The sequence below is a fragment of the Pollachius pollachius genome (genome assembly GCF_949987615.1).
Source record: "Pollachius pollachius genome assembly, chromosome: 12".
NCBI classification, from domain to species: domain Eukaryota; kingdom Metazoa; phylum Chordata; class Actinopteri; order Gadiformes; family Gadidae; genus Pollachius; species Pollachius pollachius.
In genome coordinates this window covers 16,715,912-16,739,726 of record NC_136945.1, presented here as the reverse complement: position 1 = coordinate 16,739,726, position 23,815 = coordinate 16,715,912, and the positions used below count along the sequence as shown (strand labels likewise).

At 43.6% G+C, this 23,815-nt stretch overlaps 2 protein-coding genes across 2 annotated transcripts; both read right to left on the bottom strand.

Annotated features, from left to right (window-relative positions):
* Nucleotides 1-453: 453 nt before the first annotated feature.
* strip1 (striatin interacting protein 1) lies at nt 454-10,388 on the bottom strand. Its single transcript, XM_079747326.1, has 20 exons — nt 10,255-10,388; nt 9,440-9,509; nt 9,263-9,337; nt 9,012-9,146; nt 8,210-8,330; nt 7,690-7,865; nt 7,467-7,594; nt 6,767-6,949; nt 5,997-6,217; nt 5,787-5,852; nt 5,621-5,684; nt 5,439-5,510; nt 4,924-4,998; nt 4,527-4,624; nt 4,128-4,254; nt 3,908-4,008; nt 3,723-3,789; nt 3,469-3,573; nt 2,553-2,757; nt 454-2,166 (listed from the first exon to the last, which is right to left on the bottom strand). Exons 1-20 carry the CDS (start codon nt 10,363-10,365, stop codon nt 1,919-1,921), a joined length of 2,448 nt encoding a protein of 815 aa, XP_079603452.1. The 5' UTR covers nt 10,366-10,388; the 3' UTR covers nt 454-1,918.
* A 253-nt stretch (nt 10,389-10,641) lies between these two features.
* On the bottom strand, nt 10,642-23,450 carry LOC307084392 (S-adenosylhomocysteine hydrolase-like protein 1). The gene is made up of 17 exons (XM_079748758.1): nt 23,009-23,450; nt 19,598-19,709; nt 19,040-19,168; nt 18,688-18,788; nt 17,618-17,720; nt 16,800-16,894; nt 16,376-16,482; nt 16,030-16,146; nt 15,073-15,136; nt 14,871-14,959; nt 14,437-14,507; nt 14,150-14,244; nt 13,957-14,055; nt 13,795-13,863; nt 13,446-13,524; nt 13,047-13,167; nt 10,642-12,942 (listed from the first exon to the last, which is right to left on the bottom strand). Exons 1-17 carry the CDS (start codon nt 23,186-23,188, stop codon nt 12,936-12,938), a joined length of 1,638 nt encoding a protein of 545 aa, XP_079604884.1. The 5' UTR covers nt 23,189-23,450; the 3' UTR covers nt 10,642-12,935.
* Between the last annotated feature and the right edge of the window lie 365 nt (nt 23,451-23,815).

The window sequence follows — 23,815 nt, the reverse complement described above, 5'->3', positions numbered from 1 at the left end:
TAGTTTCTGAGATCCTTTATCCTTTGGGGCGTGGGGTCTTACCAACCTGTGCTTTAAAGCACTGTCTGTAAGGGAGAGATTCCCCTCAAGGTGTCTCTAGCAGTTGAAAAGAAAATGAGTTTTGTCAGTCGTCATGATTGTATGTGAATTAGACTCATGATAAGAGTAATAAATTAATATCACAAAAAAAAAAGTTGTGAATCTTGAGCTCATATCTAGTTGAATGCTAACCTTTTTTTAATTGAGAATTACAGGTCCCATGGTTTTTTGGCGTAGGTCTACCAAAAGTAAGTAGCAAAAGTACCATTTCACCTTTCTTACTGACAAATGTCAAAAAAAAAAACTGCATTATTATATTGATTTGTTTCAAACTTTTAACTTTATACACATATACAGTTCAGAATTTTTTAGATATCTCCACTCCCCCGTGAATACAAATACTTCAAAGACAAATGATGAGTATTACTTTTATTACAGAATTCAAACCATACAAAGTAATGGGTGACAAAAAGATTAAATCAATTAATTGAAATACGGTAGAATAAGCATCACCTTTTAAACATGGATAAAGTGCTAATCTGAGCACGATTACCCTATTAGGTTTAAGAACTACACCAAACCTAAAGGTTAAATGTAGACATTTCCCTGCCACATCACACACACACACTTCACCTATATACACAGACACACACACACACACACACACACACACACACACGTACTGTATACCACTAGGGAGCAACACAAGACACATTCTTAGAGGAGCAAATGTTTTGGGTTGAGAAATTGTACGCATGTCTGATAATGAATAGACGTGGACTAATAAATCAACGAATCTAGTATTCAAATCCCAACTGTTCAGTGTCCCCTTCCCATGGTCCCTACCCGCGATGACATCATCACAGGAGATCGCACGCAAATCATAACAGTACAGAAATGTCAACGCAGACGTCGCCTGATCAACAGGTGGTCAACTCTTTCATACAATTATTAAAAATAGAATAACAGGTCCACAAATATAAAGCATAAGAAGGTACCCAAGGAATATTATATTACAGTTATGATTGATGCACGGCATGCCGATTCGGGTCCCAGTGAACGTTAAGAACTCGTGTTTCAGTGTTAAAATATCACTATTGGCCCGTCTTGAAGTACAGTAGAGTTCGGTAAATTAAAAATGTAGAAACATTATCAAATGAAGGACTCTTGACCATGCGTATGTCTTTTAAAGTTGATACATAAGAAAAAGGAGTATATTTCGGCAGTGCTTCAGTTGACAGAGAGAAGGCCTGACGTGGAATTCGCTTTTTTTTTTTCCAAAGTGCCGATGAGTCTCTCATGCGTTACCATGTCAACTAAAGGGGTACCCATATTGTTAAAAACATGTGTAGTGTATGAACGGACATGTTGCTGACAGGCAGGCTAGTGGCACTACGCGGGCTCTGGTAAGCAAGCTGAGGGCTGGCCCCCCATGGTTTCTAACAAAGCTGGATTATGCATTTACAAGAGAGTCGATAAAAATACAAACCGTTGGTTCTGTCGCAACAAATACAGAACGCAGATAAACACGCTAAAAGCAAACGAATGAGATGGGTCGGCTATTTTGATATGAAATATCATAAATAGCCTAAATCTATGGACTTGATTGATTACTTTGACCAAGAATCAAAGCATTTTGGTTCGTCAAACTGCAAATCCGGACGTTGTTTGGGGGTCCTCAAATATCACCGGGGTGCCCATTAGACTTATAGACTAACCACGTGTGTATTACTCCGTGTCAACAGACACACAGAACTCGGCCAAAACGAGTTGAGATTTAAAAGTAACATTTACCTTTAGCGGTGAACAGAGGGGGGGGGGATGTATGCTTAGAGCAGAAAGCGGGATACACGATGGTTGTGCGGCTCTCTGCGTCTCCTCACTGCAGCAGCTCCTCCCAGGAGATGGGCTTGGAGAACACTTCCCGCTCCAGCCACAGGTCATAGTTCATCTGGAAGTCCTCGGGCAGCTCCACCCTCTGTCCCAGCACGCTCTGCAGGCAGTTGTCCACGGGCAGGAAGTCCGGGTTGCTCTGGGCCTTGTCGTAGCGGCGGCTGTTGAAGCGCTCGATGTTGGCCCGCAGCGCGCACTCCTCCGCCTGGAAGTCCCACGGCCGGGCGTCCAGGTCTGAGACACACATTACACACACTTTGTTGAACCACAACCCACCCCATGCTATGTGTTGAATTAGTGGCAATAGCCCCTACAGGCTACATAGTTTAGTCACTTAGACTCAAATCTAGTTCTATGGATCACCGATAGATTTTTCTACTCAAAGATTGAACAGTGAATGTTATTAGTAGGCTACTAATAACATTCTGATCTGTGGGTCTTGATCTAACCCTAACCCATATTGAGATTAATCACACTCAGAGTAGTGGGGGTAGAAGGTTTCTTTTGTCCAAGTGCAATACAGTCCAAACCTTACAAATCAATACAAACACAATGCAGGATCAGATCTTCATGAAGACACTGAGGTTCAGCAGGTCTCAAGGCTGTAGTCAGCGTCTCACCGTTGCCGTAGGCCCAGTCGTCGTTGAGGCGGTGGCGGACCTTCTGGTAGATGGCCGACATGGTCTTCATGTTGCTCTTCCTCCACTGCCGGCCCAGGTACTTGGTCTGCACCTTGAGCAGCTTCAGGACGTACAGCTGCATCATGGCCTGCTTCACCTTCAGCGCCCTCTTCAGGATGGGGGCCGACTTGAACACCACCAGCATCTGCAACAGCACAGACACACATTTCACTGAGAGTAAGAGCAGTGTTTCCCCCAGCACTGTATGGTTAAGGCAACAATAGGGCCCCGCCTTGACTACCAATGTATAAAAATATATACATTTAAAATAAATAAATGAATAAATAAATAAATCAAGGTACAATACTCTCGCAGGGAAAGAAAACATACATACAACATCAATCAAGCACAAAAAATAAAAGGTAAATAATGCATCAGTAATACTGTTCAAAACAATAGTCATGCCATAAAGCTTTTTGAATGGAATTGAAACAGTGGCATCAGATGGTTGTATATATTATTGCAGACTGAAACCCCCCCTCCCCCGCTCCTTAACCACCTTGACTAAGACGTTTTCTGGGGGAAACACTGAAGACGGTGATACCAGGGTTTAAGGGCTGCCTACGGTTCCACGTCATGCAACGCAAGGACCACGCAGACGTTTCGACGCAGTCGTGAACCTGTTTCGGTTCTGCGTCGGGTTTGAGGAAGCGGACCAATCACAGCCCTTGCTGCTGCGTCGCCTCGACGCAAGGTTACAATTTTTGGGAGGACGTCAGGCCCTTGCGCACGTCAGGCCCTTACGGTGGACGCAAGGAGGGTCCGCAAGGACGTAATAGGTGCGTAAACCCCCTTGCGTTGCCTCGACGTGGAACCATAACCAGCTCTTTACTCCCGTCTGGAGTCCACTCCTCACCATGGTCCTGGAGTGCTTCCACTTGGTCAGCTTGTTCAGGATCCTCAGCAGGTTGATGCAGGAGAACAGATTCCGCCAGCAGAATTGGTTGTTGTCTCCCGCTTCCTGTGGACGGCAGAACGTAAAGCATCACTGAATGAATAACCAAAACGCAAGTCAATACATCCTTCGCAGGAAACGGACACCATCCAAACGACGCTGCTGTCGTTCACTTTGCAACTCGTACCTAGTGTGAGAAAAACAATCAAACGTACCAAACTCTCTGCGGTCAGCTCGGGAAGCCCATGCACCACGCAGTGCGGGAAGTCCAGTACGGAGATGCTGCAGAGGGAGAGAACGGGTCACGAGACGAGCTCAACAAGGAGGACTTCAAGTCGACAAGCTTCTCCAACATGGGGAGGATTCACAGAGGACTTCGCAAACCAAAGAGCAGCATTACCTATTCTTAGCTGTGATGTAGGACATGATGTTCTGGTTGAAGAACTTGAGGATGAGGGGGATGCAGTTGGCGAACACCAGGTGCTGAGCCATGTACTCAAACTGGGAAGAAGAAGGAGAAAAACACCCAAGAGGGTTAAGACCAGACGCATGGGCAGGACTACTAGTGGTGCTGAGAGTACCCTAACAGAGGCGCTGTGTCGGTGGGACCGGTGAGACACCTGGTAGATGTGGTTGAGCTTGAAGTGTTTGAGGAGGAGCAGGAGCACGGCGGATATCGCCTTGACGATGATCTCCTTGTGGCGGTTGACGTCCACGCCCAGCTTCATGCTCTGCAGGACGGTGGTCCTGCAAACACACACACACACACACACACACGATTATTACCAATACAACCGATGGCCCTGATTGTCCATGTACCCAATGAAAGATCCTCCCTGTATTCCCGCAGCCTGAGTCCGTCTATCTGATAAATCTAACACAAAACAGAAAACAACAGCAATAAATGCCGGTTTATTGTCCCGCTTGACTTGAGTGAGTTAGGGTCAGAAAGGACGGCTGGGTCTGTGGGAGGGGGGGGCAGCTGGGAGCGGATAGCGAGAAGGAGACGCATGACTCACGGCATCTCCTCTGGCAGCACGTCGGCCAGGATGTTGATGGAGTCCGTCTTGGCCTTGGAGGTGGGGGCGGCCGCCAGCAGGATCTTCAGCAGGGCGATCTGGAGTGAAGGGGGGGGGGGGGGGGCACAGCGCCACGGAGGCGTCAGCACAGAGCCGGGCCTGTCCTCTCGGCTGGGTCTCTAACACACACACTCTCACGTATCAGGGCAAAACACCCTGGGGTAGTGAGGTAAATAGACAGGGACTGGAGTAGTTACCATATACTGAGGCAGGCTGGGTAGAATACCCTGGTATAGTGAGGTAAACCCACAGGGACTGGAGAAGGTACCCTACTGGGGCAGGCTTGGTATAATACCCTGGTATAGTGAGGTAAATAGACAGGGACTGGAGTAGCTACCATATACTGAGGCAGGCTGGGCAGGATACCCTGGTATAACAGCTCGGTGGCACTCATCTCCACATCCTCTTCCCCCTGTGAACAGAGAAAATAACGTCATATTTACTGTATAGAATATGAAGGATATTTAGCAGTGGTAGTGAAAGTGGTAGTTTTGGTATTAATAGTGGCAGTGGTTGTAGTAAGGGTAGCAGTGATGGTAGTGGTAGTTGTGGTAGTGGTAGTAGTGTTAGTGATCATGGTAGTAGTGGTAGTGATCATGGTAGTAGTGGTAGTGATCATGGTAGTAGTGTTAGTGATCATGGTAGTAGTGTTAGTGATCCTGGTAGTAGTGTTAGTGATCCTGGTAGTAGTGGTAGTGTTTGTGGTGCTGGTAGTGGTCGGGCAGTGATGGTGATGGTGATAGTGGTAGAAGTGGTGGTGATCCTGATAGGGGTATTGAAGGTTGTAGTAGTGGTAGTGATGGTGAAAGTGGTAAAAGTGGTGACACAGGCAGTGTGCTTGTTGCAACTTACCCCTGACAGTGGAGTTTTCTGGAACTCTTCCTCCTTTAAAATTTGAATCTCTGCTATCGAGACATATTTGTGCTATTAAAAAAAGAGAACAAAATTAAAGATTAAATGGCAGAAGAGACAAAGACACCTTAACCAATAGAGAACTATCTCTTTGAGTAATAGCCATCTGTACAGTACAATACCTGCTTCAGTGTCCTAATGCTCTCGTGGATCGGTCTGGGTAGGCCAACAACGGTATTTGTGTCGCTGTAGAATAATGTATAATTAAAAAACCAAATCATCTGCAGAGGAGTATGCAAATGAACCCCGCAAAATGCATCTTGATTTGTCATAAAAACTGAGACTTACTTCCCAAGAGTGTATCCAATGAATTTACTTCTACTTGACTCGAGGAAATTTTCAATGTCCTTCTCCCTGTGGAGACAACAAAATGATCACATCATAATCATAATGGAGACAATTAACGTAAAGGCCATGAAGCGACCCCGACATTTTGAGTTGATCCTCCTTAAACTGAGTGACACATTGGTGCAGCCGCCTCGATCAAGACCCACACACCTGACTTTGGGGGCCCAGGGCAGGCCCTTGGGGAAGGACACCCTCTCGGAGGGCGGGTGGGGTATGGGCGGGGGCATGACGTCGTCCCGCTCTATGGGGAAGGGCTCCGTCTCGAGGGCGTTGTCGTTGTCGTCGTGGTCGTCCTCCTCGTCGCGGGCGTCGTCCGCCTTGTACGGGTCCTTCTCGTTGAAGGCGTCCAGGTTGTCCTGTTTGGTCAGCGACTGGGAACACACGGGGTTACTATTCACCACTCCACGTTGGACGACCGTTTGGGTTCATCGTCAACTGTCCCTGCTTCCCTCTGTTTAAAGCTCATCTCAAGAACACTTCTCCCCTTCCAGCACGGCATAGACCCTCTGTTTTATTTTTTATCTTATTTTATTTGTGTTGTTGAAATTTGTGTTGTGCCGTCTTGTTCCGTGTGCGCTCATGACACTGTAAAGCGACCTTGAGTGTGGGAAAGGCGCTATGTAAAATAGACTTAAACGTTATTAAACGTATTATTAACATGACACAGGAAGTCCCAAGAACTGATGCTACAGTACTCAATCCATGCCCAGAGATGTAAATAATACCTGTATAGTGTTTTGTACCAGCAAAAAATGTATATTTTATATAAATTGATTTAATATATTTAAGTGTAAACTTAATGTAAACAGTCAACATTATTTTGCTTGCTGATTTCAGGTATTAACCTGAATTGGAAAATGTTACGATTATCCAGCCCCGTCATGCGTCAACTCCGAGTGGATCCCTGGCAGCCATCTTACCTTGTGTTCGCGGCGGGCGCGCTTCTGCTGCTGCTCGATGAGGTCGGAGGCTGAGGCGGGCGGGGAGGCCGCCCTCATGCTCCTGATGACCCGGATACTGTCCTCGGGGAGGGGGGGCAGCCTCAGCTCCTCCCGCTTCCCCACCTTGATGTTCTGCAGCTGCTCGAAGCCGCCCAGGGTGAACTACGCAGCCGGGGGACAGAGAGATGGTCCACGAGTCCACGTTGGATTCAACATTCAAGATGGTTTAATTGTCCTCTAAACAACAATTACAGCAGCAGTCGCTGGCGTTGAAGGCCCCTTCAACAATGCAATATATAAAAATAAAAAAGTATAAGAGAAATACAAACTGGACATGTAATAATTAGAATAAAATATAAATATAATAATAATAGCTGTAAACAAAATAGAATACTGGACTATATTTCTATATACTGCTGGACGATTATATTTGACGTTACTACTGGTGCAAACTAAATTGCAACCAAGTGTTACTTCCGATAGTAATATCTAACAGCGGAGAGATACAGCTCAACAACGAATAGGGAGGGGTTAGCTGTCTTAGTAGTTAGTGTACAGGAAATGGGGATTGAACCCAGAATATATTCCGGCGGGGAGTCAAACACCGGAACCATTCCACTGCCCTGCCCGCGTCCCTCGCTATACTCTAACCCTGATCTGCTGTGTAGATGTTCCTCACCAGTATACTCTTCCACAGCAGTAACAGGACCTTCTTCATGGGGAAGTGCGGGGCATGCCCGGTGCTGAACTTGGTCACCATCCCGAAGAGCATGACCGAGATGGGCTCGTTGTTGTACAGGGGAGACCCTACGGGAAACAAGGGGCGGTCCGCAAACAATGTTTAAAAGTCCACTTGAAGACCTTCAGTGCAGAGGTAATCAGGGCATACACGGGTGGCATACCTAGTTCTGCCTGGAAGGTGTCCCTGATGGCCCTCCACTCCGGCCTGTCCGCAGAGTCATCCTGCTGCACGGTCTCCACGATCAGGTACATGATGTTGAGCAGCACCCGGAGGTCTGTGCTGTCCGCCAGGGAGATGGCCGGCTTCCTCACCGCGCTGCTACAGGCCGCGCTGTTACTGTGACCACGAGACACACCGGACACATTCAAGCCATGAACTTGTTGTGTAACGTGTTGAGAATACTGACACTCACTGACTCTTTAGCAGTAGAGAATGAAATTAGATAACTTTATTGGTATTTATTTATTACCCAAATTCTCCTTCAGATTATCTTTTATTTTAGGCAAGAGGCGTCGTAAACTGGGCCTAACTAATGTAGAGAATCTGCTAATGGGAGGGCTTTCATTTGTGGTTTTGGAATTAAATAAATGGTGGCAAGGATCCATAACACAAAAAACGGATGAGATGTGTAACTTTTGTAACATGAATGCACATTGATGAGTGACATGCAGAACACATACTCGATCTCCATGTTGAGCAGTTCCACCAGAGCTGAGAAGGTCCCCACCTCCAGCAGCAGGAAGATGTTGTACCTCACCCAGTGCTGCACCTCAGCCTCACAGCTGCACTCTCCAAATGTACCTACACACACCCAGACAGACAGACAGACGGACGGACGGACAGACGGACAGAGACACACACACACACCAAAATCCAATGTTTAATCAATAAGCCTCCACACATGGTACTTTCAATTGAAAGCAATTTTGGCTCTGGATGTGAGTGAGGGATTAAATGCAATTGGGGGCTGAGAGGGGGTGGGGGATGTTTGTTGATCTCTCAGAAGTGCTTTTACAATAGTGCCTAGCGTGTTGCCACTAGTATTATGACTATTATTTTCTATATTTGTATTGCCTTTTACAGCCCGCGGTTGCCAGACCTAATCGTCTGGAAGTCTGGAACCTCTTAATTCATATCTGATTGTCAATGGGTAGCCGACTAAATTGCCTCTGGATGCCATTATACAGACCAAAAAACAATCAGAGCAACAAAACGTGTGACAACTCAGCTGCCGCCATCTCGGTTGTTGATGAAAATTTAAAATTTGAAAATGCCTCCACGGCACTCCCTAATTACTCTGCCCAGGTATCGTTGAAAACTGTCTGAACAGAGGGGGGGGGGGGGGGGGCAAACGCATATAATGCCAGCGCAGATGAAACACTGGCTTTTTGATGCCTTCGTGGACAGGACACTGAAGAACGGACCAGACAGTGGGTTCTGTTTTTTGTCGCTTGAGATGGATTGAGGATGAGAAGGACTCACCCTGGGCCATGTAGAGGATGGCCCGAGCCACGTTGAGCCTCTTCTCTCTCCGGATGACCTCCAGGCCGTCCAGCAGCTGCATGGCGTGCGCTCTGTGCTGCGCCGCGTCCAACTCCGTCCACTTTTTCTCGGGCACTAGACACGGCAGAGAGGAAGAGGTTTAGAAACATCCCTGAACACTGTTGTTAGGTGTAATGTACCCAATGGGCCACTTTATCATGCATGCAAGTTTGATATGTTGGAGGACCTACCATGACTTCTGAAGTCTTCTTCAAAGCACTTCCTGTTGAGCGTAAACTCTGGTCCCTCTGTATAGCTGTATAGCTCTGGAATGAAACGTACCAAAAATTTAAAACTGGACAAAAATGTATACAATTCACAGGCAGTAGGAACTGAACAAGATTAACAACATAATCCACTGTACATACCGGACAGCTCTGCAGTCCATTTGTCCGTGTCTGCATAGTCAAACTCAAGGTCCGGAGATTCGGACATCCCCTGAGAACAAAAAATTCAATAGTTGAAACCATAATCCATTTAAACACCAAAGAAAAACCGTATCTCCTGTCAGCGTTGCATGCAAAATGTCATGGTCTTTCTACCTTTGAGATGACGGCAGTGAACGCATCTAATGTTCATCAACTTGTCATTTTGTGCTTTTTTAACGTGCAACACACATTTTATCATATCTGATGATGAAACCGTTCAGTTGTAGGGAACTAATCTTCTCAAATCTGTCAGTGGATTTGGTTGATGAAGGACCAAAGGGATTGTGTTTGCTTGGGCACCAACCATTAGAGTACAAAGAAGTCACGCAAGCTTAATCTGGGGTACACTTGGGGATCAAATGAGATACTTATGCAACACATCTGTATTTGTTTTGCAATGCGACGTCTGACTCGGTTGTGCGAGACCAAGGTTTAGTTTTCAACAGGTTTTCTCTGACACGGACACAGTAAACTACTGAGTGATCATCTGGCACACCAGCATAGCTTTTGCTAACGAGGGCTAACGTCAACCATCATGGTTTTAGCGATCTTCCTCTAGATTGTCACTTAAATATGGGAATTTGTTGGTACTTTGGGTTGCATGTGTGTTTTTTCGCAGATGAACAATAAGAGGGTGTTAAATCAGGAAGCTAGCTTAGTTGTTGAGAGCAAAACAGTGTCGCAAAACAATGTGCATCAGAAAGAAGAATGTCGCTTAGGAAACCCTGAGGTAGGGTAACGGGTCAACGACTTACCTCGGAATCTTTCCTTTGATTCCGGATGAATTCGCCTCTACTTTTGTTGGGCAGCATAGCTCTCTGTTTGTTATTGATTGCTAATCCACCACCGTTTCCACCGACGTCCATCTTTTTCCAACGTCTGTAAGCAACCTCTCGCGAGACCAGAGCCAGGGGATCAGCCCACTGCACTACCAGAACGAGACTGCAACCATCACACCGACAGCCCTGACGGTTTTTTTTTATAAGAGCTTACATTTAAATAAATGTTCACTATTTCCAGAAATTGCTATTTTTAAATGTTCAAGTTTAGGGCTACACTACTTAAAATAGTAAACGAACCAACCAAATAACCAATAACATGTTTATATTCAAGTTTCACATAAAGATTCCGATTACCATGAGTCAAATTTCGTCTAGTGGTTTATTAAAGGGATACGTGTACATCAAATGGCAGGATTAAGGAGAAAAGTACATGAATCATTGACATATAAACAATGGCTTGTTTGTAATACAGATCAAACACTGAATTGCATTGAAAGTATCTGTATTTAAAGTATCTGTATAAGTGCACCCACATTTATCAGCATACAAAGTGTTACATTATTTAAATACCCCTGCAACCTTAGTGTAACATGCATGGGGATGTACACAATCAAATGTGAACAAAAAGAAAAAACACTTGAAACCAGGGGCTTTTATACTTTAAAATAACATGAAGATGTATGATGCATTTGTAAATATATCTAAAATGTGTACAAATTGTATTCCTAGTAATGTATACATTCACTCAAGTAGAAAACTAAAACAGTTCCAGCTCTAAAAACTAAAACATCTTCGATGACATAACTGTTTTTACACAATGCCGCACAGACAATACTGAATTAGAGAATTGCAACTAGGGAGGCTTTCTTCTATTAAGGACACGATGGAACATGATGAATGAGTAATGGTGAGTGAGTCAGAAGGCACTTCTTCTGTCACCTCACCAGTTACCATGCCAACCACCTCATTTCACTGCCATCATAGTTTGCACACGCCTGTTCATGGCTGTAACACCCTAGGACTTTAAGTGTAAGCAGGAAAGTAACACGCAAGCACTACAAATAGGTGACCTACAGGAGGAAAGCACACCAATTCTTCACCCACATCGCACAACAAGGACATTAGAGTTTAGATTCTAGTTGCATTCGGTTTTTAAAAACTGCTGTCGTCGCTAAATTTATTTTGCAACTACAGCAGATTGAGTGCATATTTGTTATGTTTAATCTCTTTTTCTGTTAGGCGTTTTGCAACTGAATACGAGGTTGACAGTTTAATGTTCACCAGGTTGGAACAGGGCATAGATGACATGTGAATGGGCTTAACATTCAGTCAACATAACACATGTGTAGTAATAAATCTCCAAACATACAATTCTTGGATTATTAAAATAGACCAGGTGTCAAGTAGACACATTAAGTTTCAAAAGCATCTCGAAATCATCAAATGAGCAGATTAAAATAAACGCTGCAAAAACATAGTGCCATTACAAAGCTGTGAAACTGATGACACAAAAGCAAGCCAATACAATTCAATCTGTCCCTCAACCAAATATAATTCTAGAAAATACATTTTAAGTACTATGCTTATAATATTTCAAATTTAAATGAAATCTAATATGTAAATGGTAATTCATAACAGCCTCCTATGACTAAATACAGCAAGTGTCATGTTCTGTCTAACAGTGTAATCTTTTTCATGGTAAAATACACAGCTTGGTTAGCTGACGCGTCTATATTGTGTGCATGTGTTCCCTTATGGACGTTTTCTATAAAGTCCATAGTCCATTTTTTTATTGTAGCTTATAGATAAGTATGTAAGTAAAATGACTACAGAATATACAGAAAATAGGAAAGATGTAATCAAAATATATTAATACATCCTTTTAGATAGCTGAATGTGCTGAGATGCAGTTCATTTTTTATCTCGTCAGGCATTTTAAAACATCAGAAGTATGTTGATTGCTCTTTTCTACAAGATTAGAAGAAACGATCATAGTTTCATTAAAGACGGCATCCTTCATAACGGAATGTGTTTCAAGTGTGAGCTTGTTTGTACCCACTGGCTTTTGCAACCATCCCCCCCCCCCCCACACACACACATACACATTTGGCACAATATATTTAGAACTCTATGCAAAAATGGAGATGGCCAGAACCACAATAGAGATGCTTCTCCATGAAATAGTTTGGTGTGGGGCTGGGTGATATTACAAAGTTGGGTATACACGGACGCCATATCGTCACATCATCACAATCGTTTTTTACGTACAGTCGTTTTTAACCTACAGTCAAGACTGAAATTTAGGTTTTTTTTACATATATATGTAATATATGTAATTTTAGGGTAACTTGATATATTTTCTTCAAATAAATATTTGAAATATCATATAATCATGTAATGATGATATTCAGGATACGTAATCCTTATAATATTCACATTTAGAATAGTATAACAAATTGTGCATGAAAATATTGAGTCAATATCTGGATGAATTAACAATGATATTGCATTATCGCCCAGCCCTTGCTTTACATGGAGTTCTGTATGAAAACGACACAGAACTAAAGTTCTATGTCAAGGATGTTTTTCTGTTCAGGGTTCATTTAAGCATTGTCCCAAATGGAATCGGCTGAGATGTGATTTATCCACAACAGCTAATACCTGTGGATTCCAAAAAGAAAAAGGTGTCAGAAAAATCATCATGCCAAAGGAGGAAATGATGAACTATTAAATTGCATTTCAAATCTCGCAGACCACTACAGTACCTGTAGTAATTTGGTTTGAAGGGGCCGTTCTTGTTAAGGCCCAAGTACTTCGCCTGTTCATCCGAGAGCTCGGTCAAGTGGGCGTCAAAAGTTGCCAGATGCAAGCTAGCAACATATTCATCTGAGAAAAACCACACTCGGTTACATAACGTTGACCTTTTCAAATCAATATTCATGTTCAGTAAGGCAGGCCCTCAGCTACCATTATCCCTTATGTAACACCAGGTAAGTGCACACGTGGGGTGAGTCATCTACATTTAAACAGGGGCACAGTCTAACTGAATATATATACAGCTCAACTCGTTATACATCTAACAGAACGGGAGGTTAAACTATGATCGGTACAGTCGCATAGTACTTTTGGATCTAAAGGCTGAAGATTTACAAAGAATACCTTACCCATCTTTTTGGGGAGTAAGTACACGTCCTGTTTATATCGGCTCTCGGGAGCGTTATACAACTCGATGAGCGCCAGCGCCTACGACACAACACCAACAAGACACAAGCTATTCAGGCCAAGCCATGATATGCACATCACCAAGTATTCCACTTACTGGTACATCTTAAATAATTCATTTGTTATCCCTCAATTATTTACTCTTACAATTCTTAGCAAACGAGAAAACGTGCCTGCCACACACACACACACACACACACACACACACAGCTGTGTGCTCTGTTAATTTCATTTATGCTAGGGGGTATGGCTGTTGGATACTGTGATACAGCAGCAGTTGGTCTAGATTACCTGGGTAGTGGCTGTGATGGACAGCACAAAGGTGGGTACGGTGGAACAGCTGAGGTTGAGCAGACGTCCCTTTAGACATTGAAAGCCACCAGTTAATAATATAAATCCAAAATGAGTGAAAACAATAGGATGTAGTCTCATAATATGGGTGCATCGTGATACCTCAGCCAGGAGGATGACTCTCTTGCCATCAGGCCAGATCACATGGTCCACCTGGGAGCGTACCCTCTCCCAGGTCAGCTCAGGGGTCCGCATGCTCGCCTGGACAGACACACGTCCCACGTCAGACTCTCGTTTACAGTATAAACTGACCATGGCCCCCGAACCATTACATGACATACAATCCATTGCTCACCACGTCAATCTCCGTATTGGAGTGGCCCATGTTGCAGACGATACAGCCGTTCTTCATTCGGTCCAGCTGCTCTCTGGTCACCACATTTTTATTCCCTGCAAAGGTATAATTCCAACCAATCAACTGTTTGAGCAATCAATCCTACTCCTTCTTCTGCAAAGATCGACCCCAGCATGGACATGAGCAGCACTATCAATACCCCCCTTGCAGCAAAATCAAAGAGTGCATTTATATCACCCTGAGTGACCTCAGGTCATGGTGAGAAAGGGCTTGGCAAACGTAGTTACCGGTGCATGTGATGATGACGTCCACGTGGCGGACCACCTCGCTGAGCTTCACCACCCTGAAGCCGTCCATGCTGTCCAGAAACCAGAGCGTCAGACAAGGCCAGCACACTTGAGCTAACGAAGGCCAGCACTTTACAGCACTGGAATACTAATATTGTTGTTGTGTTGTTCTCCTTTGTGACTAGAGGTTGGTTGCCATCAAATATATGAATTATAAACATTTTTGCCACCAGGCCTTTTATGGACAGGCTGACATTTTCAAGGTTGATAAAGTTCAGATCCACCCATGTCCTCACTCTCCTGCAATGAACCAGCTGATCTGTGTTCGGCTGTGTCTTTGCGTTGTGCCAACTAGTAAATCTAGATGGTGGACTCTGGGGAACCCTGGGGGCAATGGGCCAAGAATGAAGGTTTTGACGATAGCCAACACTCACCAGCCCTGCAGGGCACAGATGGGATCGATCTCCGTAATGCAGACCACGCTGCCCAGGGCCTTGAGCGCCGCACAGCAACCCTTCCCCACCTGCCAACGCAGTCCGCCGCGCCAACAACACAGTTTACCCAATGTTACTTGACAAACAGCCACAAGACGCTGGGCTTTGGAGTGCGTACTGTACTACGATGTTATCAGCTTACCTCTCCGTAGCCACAAACAACCACCTGCTTTCCTCCGAACATGACATCTGTGGTTCTCTTCAGCCTGGAGGCAAGAGAAAGGAATCTCTATCAGTTTCCCTCCACCCACGCTGCTGGACTGTACCCTGTTGTGTCGTGAAGGACTCCCTGACTTTTAGTATTGAGAGGAGGCTTTAGCTTGTGGGCAGGAATAGGAGCCCGATTTCGGTCAGCTGTTTACTCTGGGATGTTAGATCATCAGAACCGCTGGTTGTGACCTCGAACAAAACATTTTCTGGTACACAAGTTTGGGATTGCAATATTAGGCAATTTTGCCCTAGAAGGAGAAACAATTTCTTGATAAGCAGGAAATGGCTGGTACTGTAGAATTGCCGATGTACTGATGCCTCAATGTAAAATTCGACAGTGGAGAAGTACCGAACGTTAAAGTATTGTGTAGTGTATATCAGCCAAGCTCCTATTGCAAGGTTACTGTTTGATAGAATTTAAATATAGATAAGGTGTCCTGTCCATAATAATTCATTCAAATATCATGCAAATAATTAAACCAGCGATGTTCACATTGAATTTTTAACTGCAGCTAAATGAAAGCTCTGTGTTGACATGCATTGTAACATTGAAGGTTCCAGTATGTAGAATTCTGAAGAAACTAGCGATGAAGGAGCAGATTCTCAGTTTGGGGGCAACTGTAAAGACATGGCAGTGCAAAATGGCGGCCTCCATGGAAGAGGACCCGGCCTCTAAAATGCTTGTTCTAAGGTAACGAAATCAAAAGGCTTGTCATGTTCCTGGGATTATGCACTAATCAAAACATACTTATGAATAATATCTTCAAGTCTCTTCGGATAGAGGCCACTCAATTCTGCACACTGCACTTTTTTTATACCTTTAAAAAACATGTTTACCAAATGACTATTATATTATACCCAACCGCCACTATAACCCAGACACACTCACCCATCCAGGATGGATTCCCGGCAGCAGTAGAGGTTGTCAAACTTCTGCTTTGTTACAGAATCATTGACGTTCATCGCCGGCACACACAGCTTTCCGGCTTTAGACAATTGGTACAACCTAAGCAAAGGCCAAGTTTAAAGCTTTAAGACGTTTACAGGGCTTAAAGCAAGAAAGATTTGTGAACCTGAAAAGTTGTCCAGGAGGAAATGTTTACAATGTATCGAATTAAGTATTAAAGGAATTTAAAACTGCTCTATGCCTGAAATCAGGCATGGTGCCTGAGAACTTTAAGCCCTGCGTTTACATGTGTTTATAGAGAATTAACTGTACAGCATCAATTATTTACCTGTGAACTCCGGTGACACTCTCCTCTACAATGCCCCTAATCTTCTTGAACACATTGGGGTATTTCTTATACACCCAGTGGGTCAAATCCCCTCCATCATCCAGTATCTAGGGCAGGCAATGGGTAGGCAACAGGAATCCACTTGTTAATATTCATAATGTTGTAATTAGGACATCCTTGACACAAGTAGCCAAGTGATCATGGTGAAGCGTGAGTTTAACCAATACACAATATTTAATCGAGGGACATTGTGAGAATCTTATTGTGTTGCATATTATGTTTCTTGACATTATCTGTAATACGTCAATATGCCTTCCATCTGAGTCTAATTCTTATAATTAATTATTATTAATAATTGTATAGTAATGCTTGAAGGCAGTGGGCTGCTCAACATAAGGAGGAGAAGGAAGGCTTCACTGGGTACCATGTTGGGCTGCCATCCCTCCGTGTTGACACACTGGTCGATGCACCACCAGAAGTCATCTTCAGACTCTCCCTTCCAGGCAAAGACTGGCACACCTGAACAACACATGAGAAGGAACCACGCCTTCAAATTGCACTTTTAAATAATATCAACAAAACTATAAAACTACAGATTTGGACACACACTTATCAACAGCCGATAAACGCTTGAGTAGCAGGCCGCAAAATCTTTGACAACTTTTATCTTAGAAATTATACTCATTTTTCTCTGCACTAAAAAGGTGCCTGAATGATTTCTGCTAACGGTTCGTAATAAAGCTCAGTCACAGGTCATTAACAAGGCTTTAGTTAATAATCATTAACAAATGATTAATTTGTAGAAGATTACCAAGTGCTCAGCCTCAAAGCCATCCAGTGGACTTTTGGCTTTTGACTGAACCTTATTATAAAGTGTCTCTAACTAACTTTGTCTCATCCCTGAGTGAACCTCAGGGTTCATTGCCTCCATGGGCCTCTCAGGTTGGCAGGCACTGAAAGCCCCATTGTGGAAATGCATATACCTCACAGTCACCTGGCAACCAGGGATAATAGACTTGTGATTTATATTTCCACCAAAGTGCAAGTATTGCGTGTTTCCATAGTCTCGTCAAGGGAAATGCAATTTTATCAGTCATTACACGGCTGTATCCAAGTTGGCACACACACACACACACACACACACACACACACACACACACACACACACACACACACACACACTACATTCCAGAGACACCTCCCCTCTCCGCCCAGTTCCCCTGTGGGTCTACGGTTACTCACCCCTCTCTGAGAGGGCAGCCGCCACCTCATTCTGGGTGGAATATATGTTACACGCCGTCCAACGGCATTGTGCGCCCAGGGATACCAGAGTCTCGATCAGAACCTGGGACAAACAGGCAGAGCAGGGAAGGTTCAGGTGCAAATCATCATTTAATTAAGAGCACATGACTTGATTTAGTACATGAAGTACACACAGATAAGGGTTTGATGTACTGACAGGGTACTAGCGACCCCGTGGCTCGGATAGGTAGGCTTAACCAGGCTTTAGACCACAGCGAATAGAAACGGACAATACATACATTGACTTGATGCTTAAGTTATTGGATATACGAAACAACCTTGGACTTTGGTTTTGTGTTGGCCAGTAAGGAGGATTACTTTAAAGGGATATGCAGAGATATTTATGAATTGGCATTTGCCTGTCTTAGCCAGATTCAGGAGTTGTTTGATTCCAAATTCATCCTTTCAGTTCCTGTTCATGTGAGGGGAATATACTTTGAATGACTTTTTCGAAAAGTCTTTCAGACTTTCTGAAAAGTCACTTCAAAATGAGCGTAGATTGTAGAAACTACAATCTAGCAAACTTCTACAATGTTGTTGGGTTGTTACTGGCACTCTTTTTATAAGCAACTATTACGAACATATTGGAAATATTTGGAAAGTTATTGAAAGTGTATTTCAAGCCCATGAACAGGAGCTAGGCTTCTGTATCCCTGCAAGTCAAGATAAAGTTGGAATTCAAGATTTGTCTGAATCTTGGTAAATCAGGCAACTCAAACTTACAGATATCTTACCGTATCCTTTTAAGAACGTGATAATGTTCCAAGTTCCGGCAATTAAATCATTCTTTCCCGAATCACCAATCAATAAGTAAACACAGAGGTAGCGTAGAAGACAAAAGAAGTGTGCAGAAAGGTGCGGCTCCATTCTACAGAACAGAGTTTGACAACCAATCAGAAGGTTCTTGGTTCCTTTCCCCATGTCCCTGCTCCACAATGACCTGCATCTCAATTGACTACAGGTGTCTTCGGATAAAAGTGTCTGCCTCATGCCTAAAAAGTAAGACTTACTGCAGTCTGGGCAGTGATGTGGGTGCACCCAACGATTTTGGCACCTGCAAGCGGTTTCTCGCCCTGTGCCCTCTTCCTGAGAGATATAAGTGCTGACATATCTGAAAACAGAAATAGGAAATCAGCAGGCAGGCGGTAAAAATAAGTTTGGTTCATCACCCAACAGGACCATTATATTTCAACAAGGAAAAAAAATATTATTCATTTAAAAAACAACATGTTCATGTGGTCAATATGCATGAACAGCAACACACCCCACCCCCCCTTCAAGATACAACTTATACTAAATGTTGTTTGTTTCACAATAATCTAAATCCTGTACTGTTGGCCCTGCCCAGGCTCAGAGTCTCACCTTGTACAGCGATCTCGATCTCCCGGCGGCCGAACTCTGCTTGTTTGATGTTCTTGACGCAGAAGTCGGTGCTGCCCCGGGAGTTGACCTGCGTCTTGTCCCGCGGGGACGTCTCATCGTCTGAGCTGTCTGTGTAGGAGGCAGCTTTAGGACAACGCAACGCCTTTAAGGACTGCATTTCATTTTCAAGCTTTTAAAAGGTTGAAAAAAACTAAAGATACCGAATCTGGTGTGTATTAGTAACGATTTAGTATGTGCAACAATACAGCCAATGAAGTCCAGAAAGGAATTGATAATGGCTTAAGAGTAATTTAAATATTAATAGAAATATTAATAGAAATAACGCATCCCTTTATTTGCGTGGTATTAAGCCTTAATTTAACAGAGAGAAAGATCATACACCTCAATCTTTTGTGTCAGCCTCTTGGCATTAAGAGACTAAAACTTCCTAGATATTACCTAAACGAATGCTCCCAAAGCGACAACACCAAAATAAAAAGAGACATCTAGAACATCATCCATAATCATTGATCGTGTCTGCCTGGGACCCCTCATTACCAGAGCTGTAGCTGTCGGTGGAGGACTGGGAGATGGAGCGAGACAGCGAGCGACGTCCTGTCTTGGTGGGGAACTTGCTGAACTCCTGCTTGTCCTCCACAAACTGGATTTGCTGGTGGATGCAGGGAGGTGAATAGGTTGCATTTTTACAATACATTTTGCATGCAGGCTGTCATCATAGTTTAAAGATAAGCTTCTAAAAAAATGGCATACCAGACATTAAGTAAGAAAATAAATAACTAGCATGTCATTAGGAAAATAGCATTCAGCACATACGAAGGTGAAGAAACGTTTTTCATCTTGATGAATCCGCGGCCCTGATTGCATGCTGGGATGACGCAAAGTAAAGTTGTCTGACAACCGTCTTTAGTCCGTTGGCATCACACTGTGCATAGCGCAACAGGAAAGCGTTTTAATTCTAGCTCCAAATGCTAACTGTTTTACTAGAAAGTGACAGGATCACTTCTCATATTGATTCCGCAAGCTATTGCCCTTTTCTTCTCACACACACACACACACACACACACACACACACACACACACACACACACACACACACACACACACACACACACACACACACACACTTTGTTTTCCTAAGCCATAGGTTGGTATTAACAGAGCAGCAAGTGGATTAGCCTTTGGAATTAGGCAACAGCTACCTCTGCATTGATATATACAGCTGCATAGCCATGATCCACTACTCTATGCTGTTGGGTCATAATCCCTAGACTATTTCCAAAACCCTGTTAGTAAACCATACTTAATAACTATCTTATGATCGGCGAAGTCTCATTAGTTATATATATATACACACATGTCAAGCCACTTTCACTACAAAGTATAACAAGGCAAGCATTTAGATTCAGCTGAGATGCAGGAACATTTTGAGATCCAGGCATTGTAATGAGAGCATCACACCAAACTACTTTATATTCCTGTATATCCAAGCTTTCTATAGTTTCATTATTAATAGCATCCAACATTTTTTTTATCTTTTAGTTAAATAGCACACATATTTTTTGGGATGGCCTGCCCATTTCTAATCTGACATTATGAGAGGTCAAGATAAAAACTGTTTTGAAGTAATGTTTCTTCCAGAATTCATTCCACACTGTTATAGTTTTAACTCAAACAAAGTAACCTCTGCCACGCCAGGTTAAACACTGTTTATATGAAGACATAATATGTATAGGGTAAACGGGTGAACCCAGATACATTATCCACTCTGTTCCAAAAAAGGGAGAGGAAAAAAAAAAAAAGCATTACGCATGGGCAAAATCTTCACAAATAATCTCCTCAGAAGGGCCTAGGCAGCCTCAACATTTTTGAGACCAAGACTGGCGGAGGTCGACACGAGGAATGGGAAACATGCTGTAGTGAGGAGCTGCATTTAGCTCAGGCAAAGATAATTCTGATCCAAGGACACGTCTGATCCGTGGTCACGGCTCTGGGTTGCCGTCTCTGTTTGGACCATGTGACGTGTGTAAGCATCTAATCAAAGGTGAGGTCATCACGCCTCTTCCCCTGCCCCCGTCACAGCGAGGGTAATCTCTGAGGGAGACAAGCTCTTTTTCATGCACGGTCATAACAGAAACACCATCTTTTGGCGAACATTAGCTGCCATGACTTTTCAGTGCAGTCTTTATGAAGAGCCCATCTGTGTTCATTAACAGCTTAACTGGTCTGGGGATGGATGGATGCCTTCTCATATCTTCAATGCCCTGGATAATAATATTTCAAATGATGGAAAGTGTGTCCACGGACACCACGTTAGACGGGGAATATTCAGGGATCCCAAGTGTGTTATCTAATGCTTTGCATGAGAATAACGGCTGCCACGATTTGAGGACGTAGCGGTTCTGTAATAAATTACATTCAGACCTAAAAAGGCAAAAAAGTGTGTACAGACAAAACAAGTTGAGCAATGCAGTGCCTTATACGATAACCCAGATCAAACTTTGTACACTTTTAGAAAGGAAAATAAAACAACGTTTTTTTATACACTATTGTGAAGCAATTAATAAGTGCCAACATTGTTACGCAAGGTATACCTTGATATATGTTGGTATTTCCTGTTTTATTTTCTCAGCAAATCACAATAATTCTACAATAAGCAACACTTCCTTCTTCCTTGAGAAGTAACCCGTTGTGTTCAACACTTCGTTGAGCTTGTTGACAAATTGTGAAAGCATACGGTATGTAGCACCAGGGCACACTTGCCCAAAACCAGTCTCCTTCCGTAACCACGTTATTAAAGTGATTGACTTTCTTTTAGCCATTGAATGCTGTTTCTAAATAGAAACGGAATAATGTGTTTTCAAAGACAATTTAGCTCACACAAACAACTCAATACTGACTTAAGAAACCTACTGGTCTTCTATGGCTGTAGCAAGTTCACGTTTTCCCAGTCCCTAATTAGCAGAGACTAATCTTAAGAGTTTCAACGTCTCTTCAGAAGGACCCGTTGTCAAGTATATTCAGTGTGCTTTGTATACAAGTGCTTGTGTAATAAAAAGAGGGGAGACAGGGTAAAGAAGGTTCCGTTGCAACGGATATTCAGTGTGCTTTAGTTCTTAAGTGATGAAAAGAGGGGAGAGGGGGGAAAGCGACAGAGAAGGGTAGCTTAAACAAAGCAGCTTCAAAATCTCTTTTCGGATCACCGTGATATCAGATACCTCGCAACTTGAGAAAGCAAGCCTACAAGACTGTAAAAAGTCACCGTTTCAAGCCAACTTTTAACATGAGTTGTAAGAGTGGCCCTGACACAAACTGTGTATAAGCCTGCCTCCAGGACTAATATTTGTGTACTGGTAAATTGTGATAAGTAATTCAATAATAGTTATGGTTAGGTCTTAGTATCAAAAACGAGTCATTCAATAATATAACTGAATGATATTATTTATTTTATTATTTATCACTGAACCTCAGGGATATGCATTATCGGAATGAATGTTCGATTGTCGATATATGTTCTAAGGTTGTGTGCAATGCAGTTTCTTTGAAAAGATTACATTTTCTCAGATGCCTTTTCAAACATCAAAATAATAGACTCTGAGCTCTAGGGATGTCATAGCACTAGGGCAGACGTTGACTGGTAAATGGACTAGAAATATATTACAACTATTATTTTCTTCTTCGGAAAGCCTATTCAGTAGTGCCAAATCAGAGAACAGGAGTGTTTGACCCTGCACTTCCAAAGAACACATCACATTACATCCTCAACATAATGAACATAGTGCTCCACAGGCAACAAACTGAAAGCACAATTCCCTTCAAGATCCCCATGCTGCACGAGTGATGGCCACTGCATACGCACGCCTACACCGCTCGCGTTTCCACCGTCGAAAATTGTTGCGACCAGCTCGGTCGAAAATAGGAACAGAAAATGATGAGCAGACGTCGTCTTACCTTCTTCACAGGCTTGTGCGTCGGGACAGCGCTCAGCACGGAGGACAGCTCGCCCATGGTCAGCTCGCTGTTCTTGCTGACGGTCATGGCTGAATATTTCTCCGCCACGTTTTCGCTCTCCTTCACATCTTTGCTGGCCTGTTTCAACTCCAACTTCGCGTCCACTGTGGAATCGGACATGCTGACGATGTTAATATAGCTCGTTATTCGGCTGATGGGTATAACGCTAGAAGCTAACGATGTCTTTGCAGCGATTTCAGGAGTCAACCAGGAGGAACAAGCCGGGGGGCCACCGGGCCGGGTAACGGGGTCGAGGACACGGAATGAAGAGCTATCTAATAAACTAAGGTAGTGAAGTAAGTGTGTATGCCAGAGTTAGACGAGGACAGCGTGTGCTACTGTTCCCGTCTATAAAAACTTGTGCTGCGTGCTGTGGTCTGGATGAGCCGTCAGGATCAGCTGTCACCTGGTCGGCAGTGGGCGGGACGCAAGACGCCCCCTTCTCTCTTCCTCTTGCACGCACCGCTTTCCCTCTGTAGTGTAGTGCGCAGTTTTCATAGTCGTCAGTAGAAGGCGGAATAAACTTGTTCCTGTCATTTGAACATTCATTTGGTCGGTTTTATTTGTTTTGTCATGACCTGTGCATGGTCAATGTTTATTAAGTTGACAAGTTGTGTCTATACTAATCCACTGCCATACCTGAATCGGACGTTCCCCTTATTCATGTTATGATCTGTGCTTTTAACGATTGGGGGTTCAGTTGTTTGGATAATTTCATACTTATTTTCGAGCCAAACAATTGCAAGA

Bases quoted from the DNA above. Each gene is read 5' to 3' on its own strand.
- strip1 (XM_079747326.1), bottom strand. From the start codon at position 10,365: ATGGACGTCGGTGGAAACGGTGGTGGATTAGCAATCAATAACAAACAG. The intron at 6,950-7,466 runs GTGAGGAACATC...CCGGCTGCGTAG, and splicing joins TGCTGTGGAAGAGTATACTG to TTCACCCTGGGCGGCTTCGA. The intron at 2,167-2,552 runs GTGAGACGCTGA...TGTGTGTCTCAG, and splicing joins CGACTGGGCCTACGGCAACG to ACCTGGACGCCCGGCCGTGG.
- LOC307084392 (XM_079748758.1), bottom strand. From the start codon at position 23,188: ATGTCCGATTCCACAGTGGACGCGAAGTTGGAGTTGAAACAGGCCAGC. The intron at 18,789-19,039 runs GTGAGACTCTGA...TTCTGTTTTCAG, and splicing joins GATCGAGATCGCTGTACAAG to ATATGTCAGCACTTATATCT. The intron at 15,137-16,029 runs GTGAGTGTGTCT...TCTTGCCTCCAG, and splicing joins CGGGAATCCATCCTGGATGG to GCTGAAGAGAACCACAGATG.